Here is a 19557-nt window from a genome sequence, read left to right on the forward strand (position 1 = left end):
TGAACACAGAAGTCTGCCCCTTGAGCAACCACTGGTGGAGAGTGGATGCTTGGTGCCGAGGAACTCGCTTTAGCGGGGAAATGACGCTCATCCCCGGATGGAGCAACGGCACGGCTGGGACACGAACACCCTGTCCCCAGATAACATCAAGCTGGGCCCGGTTCACCTCACACATTGCGGTGGGAATATAAAGTGGTGCAGCCATTCTGGAAAACAGTCTGGCAGTTTCTCACAATGTTAAATATAGAATTACCATATGACCAAGCAATTCTACTCCTAGGTATATACCCGGGAAAGGAAAACATATGTCCACGCAAGAACTTGTACACGAATGTCCACAGCAGCATTAGTCATAGTAACCGAGAAGCAGAAACAAACCAAATGTCCATCAGCTGGTGAAAATGTACGTGGCTTTGGGCGGTGGAGTGTTTTTCAGCTGTAAGAAGGAAGTAGTGACAAACGTCGCAACGTGGATAAGACTTGAGAGCATCTCTAAGTTATGCCCAGTAAAAGAAGCCAGTCACGTAGGGTAGGATTTCACTGAAGTGAAATTTCTAGGACAGGCAAACCCGAAGTAGCTGCCTGGGTCTCAGGCGAGAGGAGGGTGTAGAGTGACTACTAGCGGGTAGAGGTTTTGTGTGTGGGGATGCAATGATCCCGAATTATATGGTGATGGCTACACACCTCCAGTATGTTTGCTAAACACCACTAGACCGTACATTTTAAATGGGCGAATATCTGGTATGTTATATCTCTATAGCATTTTTAAACAAATAAATAAATGAATAAGGCATGAATTCCAGGCCAGCCTGGGGTGGAGAGATCAGATTCCAGAGTGCTCGCCCTGAGCTTCAGCAGTGGGTGCTGAATGCTATTTGTGAAAACACTCTGCCCCCAAACCCAGCAAGAGTCCCAAGGCAAATGTGGCTCTCGTGTCCCAGCGCTTGAGAAAGACAAATATGTATTCACGTATGTCTGCGATTGGCTGGAGGAACAAGATGAGCCACGGGAGATATGTTTCAGGCGTCGACCTCCCTGTCTAGCTGCTGGTACCTGCTGGTACTCTGTCCTGGGAAGCTGACTTCCTGACAGCTCTCTCCCCAGCCCAGCCAACGTGCTGCCCTTTGTCCGCCTGGGTCCCTACAGGCTCCTCATGCACGTTATTTCTTGCCACCCAGTGCGTGAACCCGAGCTCTGCATTCAGGGTGGCTAGGGCCGCAACAGGAGAGACAGTTTATGGTGTTACCACCACAGATCTTAACACAAAGAAGGATGCCCACATGCCTGGCAGAATGCTTTTCACCCGCACACTGGAGCCTTTTCCTGGGCTGTGGGAATGTCTTAGTAGGCGTACGAGGGGCCCTCAGGTTGGCCCGTGGAGCACTGTTAGGGGAGTTCAGGCTGTGGGAGCCTCTGCCACCACTTCTGTTTACATGACTTCATTCTTGGGGCTGCAGCTCTCCCCCGCCGGCACAAAGACAAGTGCCCAGCCTTGGAGTGGACTTGGAGCTGGCATCCTAGGACGTTCCTGGGCAAGCCTGTGCGTTACCATGGCAACTCCCTCGGATGTGTCCTGCATCTTTTGCACGAGGTCAAGAGAGGATAGAGCCCTGAGGAAGTAACTGCTTTCCCAAATGCCCAGCTCCAGCCTCAAGGGTGGTCTGTATCTGGGGTACCTTTGAAGGGTGAGCTCCTTGAGCACAAAGGTCGCTTGGGGTCCCTGCCCCCACCCCCCCCCCCAGGGCTGAGTGCTTCAGGGCAGGGTGTTCAGGTCAGCAGCCCGAGATGCTTATCTGAATCCCAGCCCTGCTACTCGCTGGCTGGGTGGCCCTGGCTGAGCACCTCCCTCAGGCTGGTTGCCTCAGCTCTGCAGGTAGAGTATCACACCTCCCAGGACTGGGGCTGGGGTTAGGGGAGGAGAATGCATGGCCAGGCGGGTAGTGGCACAGGGCACCTCAGTAAACACTGGCTGTTGTGGGCACTTAGTAAAAGCATGGTGGATTGCCCTGGAATAAGGCTCTCAGTATTTATTTTCTTTCCAAGCATAACGGACATGTGCACAAATGCGCTTGGGTCCTGAGTGGTCAGCTCCATGGAGGTCCACAAAGGTAATGCACCTGTGTAACCAGCACTGGTGGCTAGTGCCCAGAAGCCACCCAGGCTCCTTCTAGCCACGAGGCCCCAAGAGACAGCCACCCTAACAGCCCACCTGTGACTGTATGTGTAGGGGATCGGGCCATGTGTTTGTTCTCTGTCTCTCTCTCTCTCTTTGCGCCCTGCCTGTGCAACCGAGGTCGGCTCACCTCACGCTGGGTGCCCCAGAATCTTCCAGCGGGGAACACACTGCCATCAGAGATCCAATCTCCTGCCAGTGGGCCTGGCGGTTTCCGGTTTCACTGTGAAAACGTTCTGGTGCATATCCACTGGGGAGCAGACACACGCACCACCATTGGGTCCTTAGAACTATCTTTTATTGGTAAATAAAAAGTACTGCCGGGGCGCCTGGGTGGGTCAGTCGTTAAGCATCTGCCTTTGACTCAGGTCATGATCCCAGGGTCCTGGGATCGAGCCCCGCATCGGGCTCCCTGCTCCGCGGGAAGCCTGCTTCTCCCTCTCCCACTCCCCCTGCTTGTGTTCCCTCTCCCGCTCTCTCTCTGTCAAATAAATAAATAAAATCTTAAAAAAAAAAAAAAAAAAAGAACTGCCAAGTGCACGGGGCCCTTATATTCCCCTTCCCTGTTTCCTCGTCCCGTTTCCTCACCCTCAGCCGTGGCCTCGGTGACTCGGTCATGCTTTCCCTTCTTCCCTCGGGAACCGCCTGGAGGCAAGGTCCTGGGGGGCGGTAGGCAGCCTGGGCAGACTCCCTGCCCTGGGCTCTCCCGCAGCCCCTGGAAGCTGAGCTGGACAAACAACAAGGGCAAGCTCCCCTCCAGCTGGGCGCTGTGCGGGAACCCGAGCGAGGCCAGCTGTGCAAAGGCTCTTCAGGTGGGGGCTGCACTGTCAGCGGCCCCATCATCTGGCAGGGGAAGGAGGCGCCCACGGGCACGAATGCCTCCCTGTGCCTTCACCCCTCAGCCTCTCAGGTAGGTTCTGGACCCACGCTCACGCTGGGAAGACGAGGTCGCAGATGTTGAGAGAGACCACAGCCAGGAGGCACCGGCTGGGCTCCAGCATTTTTGAGGGGCAGCTCCACTCAGGGATTCCCATCAGCTCTGCTCATCCCCCGTCTAGTGGGACAGGAAAGGTAGCTGCAGCTGCTCACTGGGGTCTGGGTCCCAATGTCTTTCTTGTATGTCTCTTCTCCAGCCCTGGCTCCCTCACACCAGAGCGCTCAGCTGGGGGGAGGCGGGGGATACAAGCAGAAAAGGGTTTGAAGGTGAGTGGAGAGGCGGAGCAAGGGGCTTCACCTATTGTTGCTCACGGGGTCTCCAGGGAAGACAGCCATGCAGAGCCCTGGGCAGAGGAAATGGATTCCAACAGGATTCGCAGAAATCGGGTTAGGCCGCAGGGAGTATTCCTAGCTATGCAAGAGCAACGAGGCCCCCCTTCCTGTCTTTACTCCCACAGGTGAGCCTTGAACACACCCTCCCTGTGCCCCTTTCCCCACCTACAAGACCTCCTAGTAAGCAAGCAACACCTTCAAAGCCAGCCCTGACTCCCCCACCCAGCCCACCTGTAATCCCTCAGCTCCCTCCCACTCCTGCTATCGGCAGATGGGCAAGGGCTCTCCCAAAGAGGTGAGCACCTGCTCTCTCTTGTGCCAGGACAGCAAGGGATGGGTGAGGTCCTGCCCTGCTGACCTGACTTTTGCTCTGTGGACCAGCTATTATTGATGTTTCTTTGAATCAACTCACCTGTTGTGTTCTGCTCCTGGTAAGCAATAAAACCTACAATTCCAAGGGTCGTGAGGCTCATTCTTGCTCAGGTGGACATTAGAGGCACAATGATATTCTGTGGTGAAGTGCCTCTCCTGCAGCAGAACCTGCCAGACTGGGGTGGAACCCAGGACATTGTCACACATGTCCTTATTAAGGACCACTTCACTCTCCTCCATACACACAGCAGGTGATTAGTAAGTGGCTCACATTTGCAGTGGAAACCTCGCTAGTCAAGTTTAGGTCCCGCCACAACTGCTCCCCTTCTCAAATCTTTTGCAAGTGCCCTCCACTTTGGGCAAGACACCACAGAATGAATGGTAGAGAAAGCGTTCCTGGACCTGTGCACCCCGTATATTTTTAGTCTCTGCCCTGCCCGGGCATTTGCCCCATGGCTATTGTCCTCAGGGAACCACCTACCTGCACACCAAGGTGTCTGGCAAGCTCCGAGAGGTCTCTGGAACTGCACCCCACCCTGGTCCTGAGGCTTCGGCTCTTTTCCCAAGACAGAATCAACTCCTGTTAGTAAAGAGTGCATCCCCACCTCCAACACAGAGAGGCTTGTAGCTCCAAAACCAGGATCTGGGAGGCAGAAAATCTGTGACGTTGGGCAAGTCATATTCCAGACCCAGAAAGTGGGGGGAAGGATGCCTCGGCTGCACAAGGGGGACAATCAGGAGACCTGGGGCAGCAGCTCCTCGGGACAGGTGCACCCCTGGGAAAGGCTGTGCTAAGGGAGAGTCCCATCTCACTTCTAGGAGCAGGACCCCCCATCCCCAGAGATCTCCCCTCGAGGGGCTAGACTAATTCCATGGCTGTGCTGCCCCCATTCTCCTCACCAGTGCAATTTTCCCATGTGCCAAGAATCAATTCTAGAATGTACAGGTACGTCTCGGCAGATGCATTCTGAAGACCTTTCCGCGTTTTCTGCTTCCTTGCTGCTCCCTTTTCTCAAAGCCATTACTGTTCTGGTCCTAGACGTGGCTGGGTGCTGGCAGGAGCCTGTCCCGTCCACAGCTCCTCTGCCCTGTGCGGGGTCTCAGCCCTCCTCTGTGAGAGGAGGGGAGTCAGATGCCTGGTCCGGGTGCTGGGTTATGTTCTCTGCAGTGGCTTTCATTCTTTTGTTCGGCACTCACGGTAAGAAACACATTTTACATCTTTTTTTTTTTCTTAAAGATTTCATTTATTTATTTGACAGAGAGAGAGAGACACAGCGAGAGAGGGAACACACGCAGGGGGAGCGGGAGAGGGAGAAGCAGACTCCCTGCTGAGCAGGGAGCCCGATGCGGGGCTCGATCCCAGGACCCTGGGATCATGACCTGAGCCGAAGGCAGACGCTCAACGACTGAGCCACCCAGGCGCCTCATTTTACATCCTGACCGAGTACCCACGTAAATATTCACACACGTTAGTGGCCTAAACACAAAGCAATACTCTCACTATGAGGGATGCTCTGGTATTTTCCATTTTATCCTGTTTCGTTTTTATAAAATGCTGGTCACCATCCACCAAGTTTCTTCCGTACCGGATCTGATGGGCCGGGTCAAGAGGGAGAGAGAGACAAAAAGCAAGCGCACACGTGCACGCTCGCAGTCGCTGACGGAGCTAAGTGCCGCGCCGGGGCAGTCGGGGAGGCCCCTCTCGGCCTCACACCCCGGACGCCCAGGACGCCTCCCGGCTGGAGCCGGGCGGGCCAGGCCAGGCGGGGCTTTGAGGCGCTGGTGGCGGGCTGGGATTTATTTTAAGGGACGTGAAGCTACCGCAGGTTTGGGGGAGGGGAGGGATTAAAGGAGAAGATGCGCTCAGCACTTTATATTTAGCGGCTGACGCGCCGGAAGCGCTCGTAACCCGCAGCCGCCACTGCGCCCTGCGCCCAGAGGGCAGGCCCCACCTCCACGTCGCGGTTAGGGACCCCGGCGCCCGCCTTCGCCTCCGGGGTCAGGGATTCTCGGTCCCCCGCCTCCACGTCGCGGGCAGGGACCCCGAACCCCGCCTCCACGCCGCCGCTAGGGACCCCAGCGCCAGCACCCCCTCTTCTCTCAGCGGGGTAGGGACTCCTGGCCCTCCGCCCCTACCTCCAGGACAGGGAACCCGAACCCCGCCTTCGCTCGGCGGGACAGGGACTCCCGGCCCCCCCCCCCGGCGCCTCCATGCCGCGGTTAGGGACCCCGGCCCCAGCACCTCATCTTTACCCAGCGGGATGGGAACTCCCGGCCCCCCGCCTGCACCTCGCGGGACAGGGACCCTGAACCCCGCAATCACCTCCTGGGACACGGACCCCGAACACCGCCTCCACGTCGCGGACAGGGACCCCCAAACCCCGCCTTCGCTCGGCGGGGCAGGGACTCCCGGCCCCCCCGCCTCCACGCTGCGTTAGGGACCCCGGCCTCAGCACCTCGCCTTCAGTCAGCGGGATAGGGACTCCCGGCTCCCCGCCTGAACCTCGCGGGACGGGGACCTCGAACCCCGCCTCCACGTCGCGGTTAGGGACCCCGGCCCTCGCCTTCCTCCCCGGGGCAGGGACTCCGGCCCGCGGGTGCTGGAGAAGGGGCGGGGCGCATCCCAGCCGGGCGGCCTTCCAGCCCAGAGCAGGGGAAGCTGTCCTGGTCTCTTCCACAGAGCGAGCGCCTAGCTGGGGGTACACGGCTCGCAGGCCCGCTGCACAGCGACCAGGGCAAGGCCAACGCGCTCCGCCCCCCAATCCCGCCCCTTTGCTCACCGGCCCCGCCCAGCCGGCACGCGCACGCGCGATCCGCCCCTCCCGATTCCCACCCCTTTCCCCCCTCACCCCCCTCGACCCCGGAGCCTGCCTGCCGGGTCTCGTGCTCCCACCCCGCGCGGGGCCCGCCGGGAGTTGGCTGAGGAGGGGGCGGAGAGCCAGGGAAAGCCCGCCCGGGCCCGCGGCGCTGGTTGCGCAGGCGTAGAGCGCGGGGCCCGCCCCTAGGCCAGCGGCGCGGCCATATTTAAAGGGAGGCCGGGGCGGCGAGCCAATGGGTGCCGAGCGTGCGGGGGCGGGGCGGGGCGGCGCGAGGCCCCGGATGTGGCTGCTGCGGCCCCTCCTCCCCCTCGCTCCCCTCAGAGCCCCTGGCCGCGCGCCGTCGCTCGCTCGCTGGTCCCAGCGCAGGCCCGTCGGGCGGCGGTGAGGAGGCGCCGAGGCGGAGGAGCGGGCGGCGGCGGCGGCGGCGAGGCGACCGCGCGGAGGCGAGCGGGCCGGGCCCAGCCGGGCGGCCGCCGCCATGAGCGGCTCCTCGGGCACCCCGTACCTGGGCAGCAAGATCAGCCTCATCTCCAAGGCGCAGATCCGCTACGAGGGCATCCTCTACACCATCGACACGGACAACTCCACCGTGGCGCTCGCCAAAGGTAGCGGCCCCGCGGCCGCCCCAACCGCCCCGGCCCCCGCCCGCCAACAGCCCGCGGCCGCCCCCCGCCCCTCGCGGCGCCCCCCGCGGGGCCCGGCCCCGGCAGCGGCTCATTGTGCGCGGCCGGCGCGCCCAGCCTGAGGGAGGGGAGGGGAGGTGGGGGCGGGTCCCGCTCCCGCCGCGCCGCCCCCTCCCCCGCGCAGCCCACCTCTGCAGGTGGGGGGCCGGTGGCGCCGGGCGCGCGCGGAGAGCGGGGCGCCTGCGGGGGGGGGGCGGGGCGGGGGGCCCGAGGCTCCCCGGGGCCTCCCCAGAACACCACTCCTGCGAGCCCTTCTGGAACCTATTAAGCAGCTGGGGCCTTGAGCCTGAGCAAATACCACGTCCTAATGGAACCTCCTGCCGGGATGGGGGCAGCGGTCGGCGGCTGGGTGCCGCCGCTTAGAACGCTCTCTTGCCCTGGTGCAGACGTTGCGGCCGCGCCGACGCCTCCGGGAGACTTAGGAGCGGAAAGGTGTACTGTGGCTCTAGAGGAGTCCAGAATCTTTTCCCCGCTTCTTGAGGCAGGAGGTGGCTCCAAAGTTTCTTTGTCTCCATGCTCCAGGGAAGATGGCGAGTGCCGTTCCCTTGCCTCTTAGAGAGAGGTGGTGAACACAGCCAGGTCTGCAGGAAGCCTGTCTGTTCGACGGGTCTTGCTAGGCCTTTACGGATCGGGGCTCAGCTTCCACGCTTGTTTTGTCGGAGCGAGCTCTAGGCCTTCAGGACGCCGTCCTTCCAAACTCTGGGAGTATCTCCTAAAGCGTAGCGCTCCCAAGTTCTGGGGCAGACCGTTTGCACTGCTCCAGGGGCGGATTCGGGGTTACAGACAAGGGTTTGTGCTGACGTGTACTCTCGGCACTCGAGTGTGTGTGACATGAGATCCCCATTGGAGAAACTGAGGTCCAGAGTCTCTGTCCTTGGCAGCAGTTGTGCTCATGTTAGGTAGAGGCTGCTTCAAGCCCAGCTCTGCCCCAGAGACCGAAGAGGGACAGACTTGGCGAGACTTTAATCTCTGCTGGTAAGGGTCCACAACCCCGAGAAGGCCTTCGGGCACACACAAGCTGGTGCTGTGGGTCCAGGTTCTGGGCCCGCTCCTGCCCGTGTTTCTGTAATAGCTCCTCCCCAGGCAGGTTGTGGGAGGGTGAGGGTAACAAGCTCCAGGCTTCTCTCCTAGCAAAACAAACTCCCAGGGGTGACGACGTGGGGTGAGGCTTCAGGCAAAAAGCAGCTGTCGGGCTGCTTAATCTTTGAAGTCAGGTGCGAACAGGGGTGCTCTGCAAAGCCGACCTGGTTTGCTGGGGACACTGGGCTTCCCGTGTTCACACTCGAGAATGTTACATTTCACGGGATCGTCAGGCTCGGACGTCGTTAACCTGTCTTTGTGACCTAGAACCTTTTGGAGCATTGCCAACTGGGGTCTTGTAGGTGTTGGCCATTGGAAATTGGGGGGTGTAGGGTAGTTGTCGGAAGGTGAACGAGTGCTCTGCTGTGGATGGTGTGCGGGGCAGGGCCGGTCGTGGAAGGCTTGAGAGCAGCAGTGGAGAGGGTGGATGGAACGCCCTTGGCCGAGGACAATAACCTAACGGTTCTTTCTTTCAACTCCAAAGTGAGGTCTTTTGGTACTGAAGACCGTCCCACAGATAGGCCGGCCCCCCCAAGAGAGGAAATCTATGAGTACATCATTTTCCGGGGAAGCGATATCAAAGATATTACTGTGTGTGAACCTCCGAAAGCTCAGCACACACTCCCTCAGGATCCTGCTATTGTTCAAGTAAGTGTGTTGCCCTGCTTTGCTGTGGCACGGTTTCTGAGAGGCTCTGGTTTCCAAATGGAACTTGGTGTCATCTGTTTGGCGGGAGCGCTCAACTCGAGGAATAGCCTTTTAGTGAAAAGTAGTTTAATTTCTGTCTAGGCCGTGGTGTTCCTACGAAATGTCTTAATCTCAGCATGCGGTAGTGTGTGCTGTGGAGTGAGACTCTCTGTGTGAGAAGGGGGTGGTGGTCTAGTCTTGTCCGGGGTGTTTGGGGAATTCTGTTTGTTTTCACATTTGGGTTGGGACAGCAGGACTTGCTCTCTTGACACTGTCTAGATTTTAAATTCCAGTGTTGTGGGACAGTGAATTTGCAATTCTTAGACCATACACCTGCTTGCTGTGTTAAGGCATAACTTTTTTAAAATTTTTGTTTATTTTTTAAAGATCTTATTTATTTAAAAAATTATTATTTTTTAAAGATCTTATTATTTGGCCCGAGGGAGGAGGGTGGGCAATGGGGAGAGGGAGAAGAAGACACCCCAGTGAACAGGGAGCCAGATGCGGGACAGATCCCAGGACCCAGAGATCATGACCTGAGCCGAAGGCAGTTGCTTAACTGAGTGAGCCACCCAGGTGCTCCCATTAAGGCATAATTTGCCTAGGATTACCAGGGAGCCTCAGTTAATATTCTCTTGATTTAAAACTTAAAGATTCCCTGGCTCCTCGGAGGTTCATACTATGGGAGGTGCTCCCTGGAAGATAGGAGCATGTGTGGGGGATTCTGGGACGTGTGGAGGAGTCCCAGGCCAGACTTAGGAGAGGTTTGCAGCGAGAGTTCTCAGGGACTTCGGAAGAGGCAAGTACCTGAGCCAGGCCTCGAGGGACAAAGGGGCCTTTTGGAAGCAATAGGCAGCAGTGTCCCTGAAGGTGTGGGGACCAGAGAAAGGGTGCTTGTCTGGGAACCTCACGGCTGTGCTCCCGTGTGTTGGAACAGGGCCAAATCGAGGATGGCACACCCACACAGAGGCTTAACTGCTTGATGACAGTGAGGCGTCATTACAGGGCTTGAGTTAGGGGAAATTGAGGTTCGGGTACCTGGACAAGCAGTGCTGGGTATGGAATGTGGGAAAGGCAGCTTTGAGCTTCCTTAGATCATCCTGGAAACGTAACCTGCACCCCCCAGCCTCCAGGAATACAAGCTGACAAATCAGGCTGCCTTTCTCTGTCTGAGCAGTGCTTTCCAGGCGGGTAATGGGAGGGCCTTGTGCTGCTCTCATTTGTGTGTCTCGTTGCTCAGTCTTCCTTGGGCTCGGGCTCGGCCTCCTCCTTCCAGCCACACGTGCCTTACAGCCCCTTCAGAGGGATGCCACCCTACAGCCAGCTGGCTGCCAGCTCTCTGCTTAGCCAGCAGTATGCCGCTTCCTTGGGCCTAGGTGAGTAACCTGGTTTCTATCTGGTAAACTGCTGGTACTGTGACCTCCAGGAAGCGGGGCCACAGACCCTGATAGTGGGGACACTGTTCTTGTGATATTCAGTTTGTATCACATGCTTAGTGCATTACTCAGTGCAATTTCAACTAGTTAGAATGCTTAGTAATTAATTGAGAGTGAAAGAGTCTGAATTTTGGAACAGATGAATCAAATCAAAATTTATTTGCAATGTCGGTCTGGGTGTAAGTCATGATACATTTGCTTTCAATAAGAAACAAGTGTTATGTGCGATTACAGATGAGTTCTAACTATTGGCGCGTCTGTAAACCTGTAAATACGAAAGTTGAATCAACATCTTATCTATTGTAATCGTTTGTCATTGCTTTGCTCAAAAGTTATTTCCCCAAAGGTGAACTAACTCTGGAATGAGGTTCTCTTCCGCACGTGTAGAGTGAGAGTCTACCTGGCCCTGGAAGCAGCTTTGCAATGTGTTCAAACCCTGGAGTTGGCAGGCTCCTATTCAAGCGTAGGGCTGTGAGCAGGCCCTGTAGACCGGTTCTTAGGTCACTTTTTAATCAACTTGTCTTGATTGCTGCTCCTAGTGTGGGTGCCCTTGTCAGCCTGGCTCACTGTGTTTCTAGAGTAGGTTTGTGTGAGCCACTGTCCTACGAGGGACTGCTTGGCTCCTTCCAAGCTTGCTAGACACAGGACGAGTGTCTCGTTACTTATTTGTGTACTTTCTCTTTTGCTCTTCTCTCCTCTGTCTTCTTTTAGAGAAGCTGGTGAGCCCTCCAGCCTCGGCCGCAGCTTCCAGCCCTAGTTCCTCTCCATCTCCACAGCCCGCCTCAGAGCTTGACATGTCCTCAGAGCCACATCAGCTCACTTCCAAGGGTAACCGCAGTTTGGGAGAGCTGCATGCTGTCTTGCCATCCTGAGAACAAGGGGGTAAACCAGTAGCCCAGAGTGACAGTAGCTGTAGCCAAGCCCGCGGGTCAATTAAGCTGTTCCCATTCGATTCAATACATAGTCATGATTTATTAATGAACTCCCAGAGTTTTAAAGAAGGGATTGGAAAGAATTGACCAAGCACTTGTTCACTCTCCCTGGGCCCAGGGTCAGTTTTGACCAATACTGAGACTACCAAACATGGGAACTTTTCCTCTGTACAGAGAGCCTTTCCCTGGGGTTTCTGCTGGTCCCAGATGTGTTCTAGATTGCTGGGTGAGACTGCAGGAGAGCGTCTCTAAGAAATTCATGTGTTGTTCTGGGATCTCTGTGCCACATTTGTCAGTCATCCCAGGGGCCTCAGGTGTCTTTATAATGTGAAGCCCCTTTAAAATTGGGAGACTGGCTCGAGCTGTTGACCAGGTGGGTGGTGTGGGCCTAATGACAGCTTGTTAATGCTGGTGTGTACCACCTGTCTCAGCTGTGCTGTGGCACCTCTTGGGGCTTCTTGACCTTTCCTGATGTTCTCATTGGAGAGGTGAGATTCATGTGCCTGACTGAGAGCACAGGAGCTCTGCCCTCACCACTGCAGAGGCTGGGTCCAAGATCGCACCTGGAGCTTCCACTGTGGCACACAACTACTGTCAGTCTGTTATTTTGCACGTGTCGCTTTCTGCTCCTGCGTGGATGCCGGTGTGTCCAAGTTGTAGAAGCAGTAATGTGTTTTCCCAGTTAAAACTTATATTAAACAGGTCATCTTTCTTTGGATCGTTTGCATGGAATTGCTACTAAGGCAAGATGGTTTAACTGGTTTGGTTTTTATCAGAAGCAAAGGAGCCTGAGAGTCTTGCCCCCTCAAGTTAGAGTGTGACAGGAGCAATCTGGCTGCGTCTCTGGGAAGGCCCTGCTGGGCACGGTGGCAGGCCGGGGAGGGTGCTCTAGCATGATGCCTGTTGAGTGCGCCTGCGGGTGCCAGGATGCAAGGCCAGGAGTAGCTTCTGTGCTGGTCATAAGGGATTTTTCACAGTCATTGCCTTAGTGTCTGTGCCACATGGACAGTAAGAAAGGTGAAAGAGCCAGTCTTGACATGTGACGGGCTGCCTCTCATAGTTACGTCTGCGGTTAGGGCTCAGTTTTTCTGTGTCAAAGCTCTGGACCTCCACCCAGCACCGCCCCCCCCGCCCCCCCCCCCGCCACTTAGACTGTGCAGGGAGGGGAGGAGAGGAGATGGGCCAGTGTGGGTGGCATGTCCCCTCCCTTTCCCTGCCTCAGAGGACACCTTGGGAGCTGAGACCTCCTCCAAGGCTTGGCTTCTGAGCTCGCAGCTGCTGTGCTCAGGGCTGGGGGCTGCAGTGTTGTAGGAACAGACTTCACGCGGCCCGCCTCCAGGGCCAGCCTGGGAGCCTTCGTTTCTTCCGGATGTGTTACTTTTCTGTAGTCGGCTTTTATTACAGCACCCTTTTCGATGTCATTCCTCAAGCAGACACAACAGTGTTCTAGAATTTAAAGAGTGATCACTGTATTTACTACAAGATCCTGGACTGGGATGGTTCTTGTCCAGCGTGGACTGGAACGAAATAAATTCTCAGACCGTGAATTTGCCAGCATCTTGGAACCCATGGAGCCCCCTTGGGGTTAGAGCTTCTGTGGTTTTTGGAAAGCTTTGTTTGTTTGTTCGTTTATTTTCTGTGTCCCCCTCCCCACTCTGGAAAGCTGTTTCTGAACCACCTGGGAGGTGTTCATTTTTGGCAGAGTGTTTTTCTCTCCTCGGTGTTCCCTAGCTTGGGGATCCTGGGGCTCAGGGCTCCCGGATGAACTGGCCTTGTTACCACCTGGCTAGACAAGTGGGGGTGGTCTGGGAGGTTTGGTGGGGATTGGGAGAGTCTTGAGGCGGTAACCTTCAACTGCCTGGCATGACACCCAGAAGGAATGGCTGGAGGGGCATGAGGTTCTCTCCTCTCTGGTTTTAAGCCCTCCTTCCCCTCCCATCTCAGGAGCTGGTTTTCCATCCGTCCCAGTCGGCAAGAGCCCCATGGTGGAGCAGGCTGTCCAGACTGGTTCTGTTGATAACCTGAACGCCAAAAAGCTGTTACCTGGCAAGGGCCCAGCGGGGATGCAGCTCAACGGGCGCCCCGCCCCGCCAAGCAGCAAGACCAGCAGCGGTACTAGAACACTTCGTTCTCTGGAGTTTGCTTCATGTTCTCAGGGCGGCATGCTGCTTCCTGGGGTTCTTTTTCTTTTTCTCTTTTTTTTTTTTTTTTTCCATTAAAAAGCACTGATCCCTGCCCCCACCCTAAACACCATGTGCTTGGCAGGGCCCCCCTTGCTGCATGTCCCCCGCGGGGGCGCCCCCCCTGCTTCACTGCTGGGCTCTGCTTCCCTAGGCGCTTGCCTTACTCTTACCTTTTGCGCCTTAGATGTAGTTCAGCCGGCAGCTGTGCAAAGTCAAGGGCAGGTGAATGACGAGAACAGAAGACCTCAGAGGAGGAGATCAGGTAACAGCTGTTGCCACTTGAGTTCTTGAGTTCTGGGGAGCCTCGAACTGTCCAGATGTGCTCTGCTTGCCCCTCCCCGCCTTGTCTCTGTGGGTGACGGTTTTAGGGAGTACTGGGGCTCAGTGTCTGTTTCTGTGTGCTCTGTTTCCTCCTTGTCATCCTCCATCTCACTGAGTAATGTCAGGTTGGTGGCTTACCAGCCATGGCTTTCCTTTCTTACAGGGAACAGACGAACAAGGAATCGCTCCAGAGGGCAAAACCGCCCGACTAATGTCAAAGAAAACACAATCAAGTTTGAAGGCGACTTTGATTTTGAGAGCGCCAATGCCCAGTTCAACAGAGAGGAGCTGGACAAAGAGTTTAAGAAGAAACTGAATTTTAAAGGTGTTTGTCGTTATTCGGAAATTGCCCTCTCTGCCAAGGAGTATCTGTAGAAGCAGGTCAAGGAAGGACGGGCGGGGGGGAGGGGGTGGGCAGTTGGGCCAGTGGCCGGTGTGGAAGCAGCGCCCCCTAAGGAGTTCCTGAATGAGGAGGAGCCTTGGGGCCCTGTGCAAACTGCTCGGGAGTTTGTGTGCCTGGCTCATGCTGGGTGGCAGAGGAGGAGCAGACCACGTGGCCCCAGGGTGGACAGGACTGGTTAGGATTCAAGGAGGGGGTTCCACTAACACTGAAGACCCCCCCCCCCCCCCCCCGCAGCACTTCTGAGCCTGGAGGACAGCTGCCAAGAGGGCCCACTCTGGTAGAAGCGGTGCTTGGTTTGCTTCTTGGCATATCCCAGTGTGTTGTTCTCCACACAGACGACAGAGCTGAGAAGGGGGACGAGAAGGACCCAGCAGTGGTGACCCAGAGTGATGAGGCTCCTGCGGAGGAAGACCACCTGGGGCCCAACTGCTACTACGACAAGTCCAAGTCCTTCTTTGACAACATCTCCTCTGAGCTCAAGACCAGGTCAGGGGCTGGGAGGGCACTGGGCTCGGGGCTCCTGAGGCCTGGATGAGCTGGCAGGCCCAGACCCTCATTCTGCCTCGGACCTCCTGAGACCAGGGCATGCTCTCTTTGAAGACCAGCCTGAGCCCTAAGTTCAGGCTCAATCTAGGATCCTACTCACGTTTTTGCCACGTGGGTACATCGGGCCTAGTGGCGCCAGCAGGTGGCAATGTGGAAACCCCCAGCAGTCACAGGCACCTGAGGGGTCTGACCAAGGTCCAGCCCTGACTTCCGTCTTGGCTTTGTGGCCCCTTTGTCCATTAAGGCTGGGCTGGGCACTACCCTCCGAAGCTGAGCAGCTGCATCGTTCAGTTCCACAGCACCTCGTCCTGGCCCGCTCCTGGGTCCCCGTGGACTCTGGGGGCCTGAGGCCCTTGCTACTCGCAGCAGCTGGCCCGTGTTCAGTTTGGGGTGTTCTTTCATCTGACTCCTGGCAGCTGGGGACCCTGTCGTGCATTTTTAGTGCCTCGCAGCTGGTGCTCACGTGCTGCCGTGTGAACAAGCTGGACGATAAGTGGAGTCTGTAGAGTGGGCACAGCTTGGAAATCCAGACGCATTCGTTCCGCACTAGGAGTGCCAGACATTGCTGGGTGTCAAGGGCACAGCACGGAGCAAGCTGGGAGTTCCTGCTTGCCCACGTCTCTATTCTGGCAGGGGAAGAAAACGATAAAAACGTGCACATCCAGGATGGAAGTGCTTCCGGGAACGGGACCGGGGGAGGCCGGGCAGTGGGAGCGTAAAGGTAAATTGAGTGTGTAGGTCTCACACCATGTGGTGTTTGGGAGTCAGCGTGTAGGGGAATGAAGGAAGCTTCTGCAGACAGGCTGCTGGGGGGCAAGGCAGGCAGTATGCATCTGCCACGGGCTGGAGCAGAGTCCAGGAGAGTCGGCCTGGGATGAAGGGGGATGTGTGCGTGTGGGGCTTAGTAGTAGGTCACAGTGACGACCAGCTCATGTGCTGAGAGCCATGGGCAGCTGTCAGGGTCGGAGCCAAGGAACTATGCCATCTGACACCTCAGCTGTTTCTGTTGAACATGCTGAAGGTGGGCAAGCGTGAGGCTGGGTGGCCCATCTGGAGGCTTTCGCAGTAGTCTGGGTGTTTGGGAATAGGGTGGAAAGTGGTGGGTAGAGGAGAGAGCTTGGCTTGTGAATGCACTTTGAAGGGGGAGCAGACAGGGTTTGCTGACTGGATGTGGGGAGAACCGGCACAACTCTCTGGGTTGTTGGCCTGGGCAGCTGAAGGGTGCAGCTGCTGGTTCTTTTAAGTGAGGCCTGTGGGGGCCGTAGAACAGAAGCTCAGTGCTGGGTGTGTGGCCTGTGAGCTGCCTGTGAACAGACTTGGGGGTTCTCCCCTGCGCTACAGAGGTGGGTGTTGGCAGCATCCTCAGTATGAAGGGTGCTGGGGCAGCGTGCATGTCCCCACTCCTCCCAGAGCATTAGCATCACATTCTTGGAGACCCTGTTCCATCCAGCCCAAGCCCCTCTTCACATCCTAAAAACTTGTCTGAAGGGGTCCATGGTCTGCTCCGGGTCTTGGAACCCACATGGGCACTGCCTCGTGTCACGTGCTCGCCTTTGTTGATAAAGGCGTGAGAGTTGATGCTGAGCAGCCTAGCCCAGTGAGAAACAGACCTGGTTGGAGATGTGGCTGGGAGCACCTGCGGTGTTGGCTCTCTGGCTACAGGGTCGGGACTGGGTCACCCCCCTGCTGGCTCCAGCAGCAGTCACTCCCTGCCTGGTTTTCCTTCCTCCTGTGCTATGTGAGGCTGGGGCCTGGCTCAGAAAGTGGTGAGCAGGTCCTGCTGCCTTTGGCCTCATGCACCTATCTGTGCTTCAGTTCCAGGCGGACTACATGGGCTGAGGAACGGAAGCTCAACACAGAGACCTTTGGGGTGTCAGGAAGGTTTCTTCGTGGCCGTAGCTTCAGGGGTGGATTTCGAGGGGGCAGGGGCAACGGTACAACCCGCCGCAACCCAACCTCCCACAGAGCTGGGACTGGCAGGGTGTAAGGATGCAGCCCGAGGTGAGTGAGGGAAGGAAGCTTCTGGGTCCTCTGGTGGGAGGGCGTTGGGGTGGGAGGGCCTGATAACCAGCCTCTGCAGGAAGAGCTTAGGAGCTGGAGACGGCTGGCTCTGGTTTCCAGTAAGAGGGGAAGCCTCCAGGAATCCAGGCCAAGATGAGGGCCCGGACCCTCCCAGTCACACGCAGGTGGCTCCTGGGGAGGGCAGGCCCTGGCGTTCTCAGTGTGGTCAGCAAGAACAGCTTGGCCCAAGCCAGCCTCCCCGCCCCGGCCTGCAGGGACTCTGAGACTACATCAGCAAGGTCCCGGTGACTTGTGTCCCGTGGGTCTGGGCGGTGAATGGGTTGCAGGTGTGCCTGGTGCTGACCTGCCCCAGCCAGGTGGGCCCTGGGGCTTCTTCCCTGTCCCCCGTGTGTACAGAGATGATTTCCATCGTTGGTTGTGATTGCAAAGTCTGGGGAGCCTGGGCCTGATTGAAGTGTGAGGGGGGCTGAGCATCCCTGTTCTCCCTGGGAAGTGTGTGTGCCTGGCTCATGCTGGGTGGCAGCCTGGCGGAACGTGCTGAGCGTACTCACTTGGTGTCCTGTCCCCTTCTTGCAGGCGCCTGTGGAAGTCGCACCGAAACAAAGCTGTGTCTGAGGATATTGGAAAACACTGCACTTCCTGGGAAGACGTGGGTCACTTTGTTTACTGAGTTTGGAAAATTCCCGTACTACTACTTATGTTTTGGACTTAACTGAACTTGGACGTGGTCTGAGTTAGAACCACTTGTTTTGGGGGAAGTATTTGTGGGTAACCTCTTTGAGGTATCTTGGCCTGTCTTTCCTCTTTAGTTGCGCACAGCCTAATTCTAAGGTTTTGGTATTTTGGAAGGTTTCTAGAGCAAAAGCTTGATCCTCACTTGTGGCTTGTTTTTTGTGACAGCTTTGACTTTTTTAAAGTGGAACCAAATTTCATTTGGCCAGTGTGGCAGCCAAGCTTCTCTATAACCCAGCTGGCCTCTGGTGCTGCTGGCCTGACACCCCCGTGGGCACAGGTGGGGTCTCAGGAGCCAGGCAGGGCCAGCATGGGAGTGTGTGTGTATGGGGGTGGGCCTTAGGGCAGGGAAAGTGGGGTGTCCCACGGATCATGTTGTATAAGCAAACCAGACAACCCTTACATCCAGTGGCGATGTCAAGGTTGAGGGCTGGTGGGGGTGGGGGGGGAGGCGGGGCAGGGAAGAGGGAGAATCCTGGAGGCTTAGGAAGGGGTCCTGAACATGAGCTAGGAACTGTCGCTCAGAGCCTGACTTCCATAGGAATCGGGGTTGGGGGCCAAAGCCCAGGGCAAGCCCCCCTGTGGGGTACCTGTCCTTCCTGCCCTGCCCCTGCCCTCCTCAGACCCAGGCCAGTCAGTGTTGGACTCTGGCCACTGTTCAGTGTCTCATCCACTTGGAAATGAGCCAGTCTTTTTTGCAAGGTCAGTTGACCAAGAACATATTTCTTCTCAATTGTAAATAGTTGTGTTTTTGTTTTACCGTGGGTGGAGGGTGGGTGGGGAATATAAATTTGTTGCATGAGTAAATGGGTCAGACCTTTAGTGTAAGCATGCGCCCTTCTGCTGGAGAGGGCATTGTGTTGAACATAAGCACCTTGGTAACTAAACCCCTTTAAATAGCTATAAAGGTTTTAGTTCTGTATTGATTCAGTTACTGTAAAAGCTTGGGTTTATTTTTCTAGGACTTAATGGCTAAGAATTAGAACATAGCAATGGGCTGCTCTGTTGGAGTAATGTAAATTGTAATTATAAATAAACATGCAAACCTTTAAAACTTTTTTTCTTCACTGCTCTGAAAGTAAATAGTTCTGTTGATTCTGCTGCCTGAGTCACCTCATGTCTGACACGCCCGTCCTGGGGCATGTTCCGGCCTCAGGCTGGTAGGATCCTGGGGGACATCTGTTCGAGTGAGACTGCCCTGGCTGCTCTGGAGAAAGGGCATGGGTCAGCCCAACTTCACAGCGGGCCACCTCCCTGGAATGAGTGGCTCTGCTTTCCAGACACTTGGGACACAAACTAGTTTTAAAAAATTCAGTTCACAGATAAACCTGCTTCAGAAGTGGTCCCTTTGTTGCTTTCCTACAACCTCCAAGCTCCCCAGAGCTTGTGCATCTTTGGTACCGTCAGGCCTGTTACGGGCCTGGACCCCAGCACCAGTACCATGCATGAAAGCAGCCCATTTCGCCGTCGTGGGTTTGGCTGACTCTGAAAGCAGTGTCAGACGACATAAGGCCCATCCCGTCCGTGTCGCCTCTCCCTCCGTGCCTACCCAGAGCAGGACCAGGCAGCAGGGGAGTCAGCCTGCAACATCAGGGCCCCATTGTCACTTTCAAAATTTCAACAAATTCTTGGCAACCTTCCTTTGCGGGGGTGGGTACGGCAAGGCACATCCGTGGCCAAGAAGAAATGAAAATCTTTTATAGCGTACGTGCTAGATGCAGGTAGCCGGGGCGCTGATTCTAAACTAAGTAGGTGACTCAGCAGTGGCACTAGACAGGTATTTCTGCTAGCAAATCTAAATATAGTCAAGTCAGATTACCACTATGACTAACTTTGCTATTAAAATTTTAAACTGACATTTTAATAATCACATATTTTATGGTGAACTTAAAATCCACC

General features: G+C 56.3%; 1 protein-coding gene across 3 annotated transcripts; it reads left to right on the plus strand.

Moving 5' to 3' along the window:
- The first annotated feature begins 6953 nt into the window (after positions 1–6953).
- On the plus strand, positions 6954–17591 carry LSM14B (LSM family member 14B). Of its 3 annotated transcripts, XM_028091149.2 has the most exons (10): positions 6956–7238; positions 8881–9044; positions 10324–10459; positions 11231–11347; positions 13396–13563; positions 13819–13896; positions 14119–14280; positions 14694–14844; positions 16720–16905; positions 17503–17591. In XM_028091149.2, the coding sequence occupies exons 1-9, from the start codon at positions 7112–7114 to the stop codon at positions 16889–16891; spliced, it is 1275 nt and encodes a 424-aa protein (XP_027946950.1). In that variant the 5' UTR covers positions 6956–7111; the 3' UTR covers positions 16892–16905; positions 17503–17591. The 3 variants fall into 3 exon arrangements, with proteins under 3 accessions (XP_027946951.1, XP_027946950.1, XP_027946952.1); XM_028091150.2 differs by lacking the exon at positions 13819–13896 and having other exon boundaries at positions 6954–7238; XM_028091151.2 differs by lacking the exon at positions 11231–11347 and having other exon boundaries at positions 6957–7238.
- Positions 17592–19557: the final 1966 nt, after the last annotated feature.

Source organism: Eumetopias jubatus, unplaced genomic scaffold (assembly GCF_037043125.1).
Source record: "Eumetopias jubatus isolate StellerSeaLion01/CBP00866 unplaced genomic scaffold, mEumJub1_p1.0 scaffold_9, whole genome shotgun sequence".
Classification (NCBI taxonomy): domain Eukaryota; kingdom Metazoa; phylum Chordata; class Mammalia; order Carnivora; family Otariidae; genus Eumetopias; species Eumetopias jubatus.

Excerpts from the sequence above, each read along its gene's own strand:
- LSM14B (XM_028091149.2), top strand. The coding sequence starts at position 7,112 with ATGAGCGGCTCCTCGGGCACCCCGTACCTGGGCAGCAAGATCAGCCTC. Across the intron at positions 10,460-11,230 it reads TGCCGCTTCCTTGGGCCTAG|AGAAGCTGGTGAGCCCTCCA; the intron begins GTGAGTAACCTG and ends GTCTTCTTTTAG. Across the intron at positions 14,281-14,693 it reads GAAGAAACTGAATTTTAAAG|ACGACAGAGCTGAGAAGGGG; the intron begins GTGTTTGTCGTT and ends TTCTCCACACAG.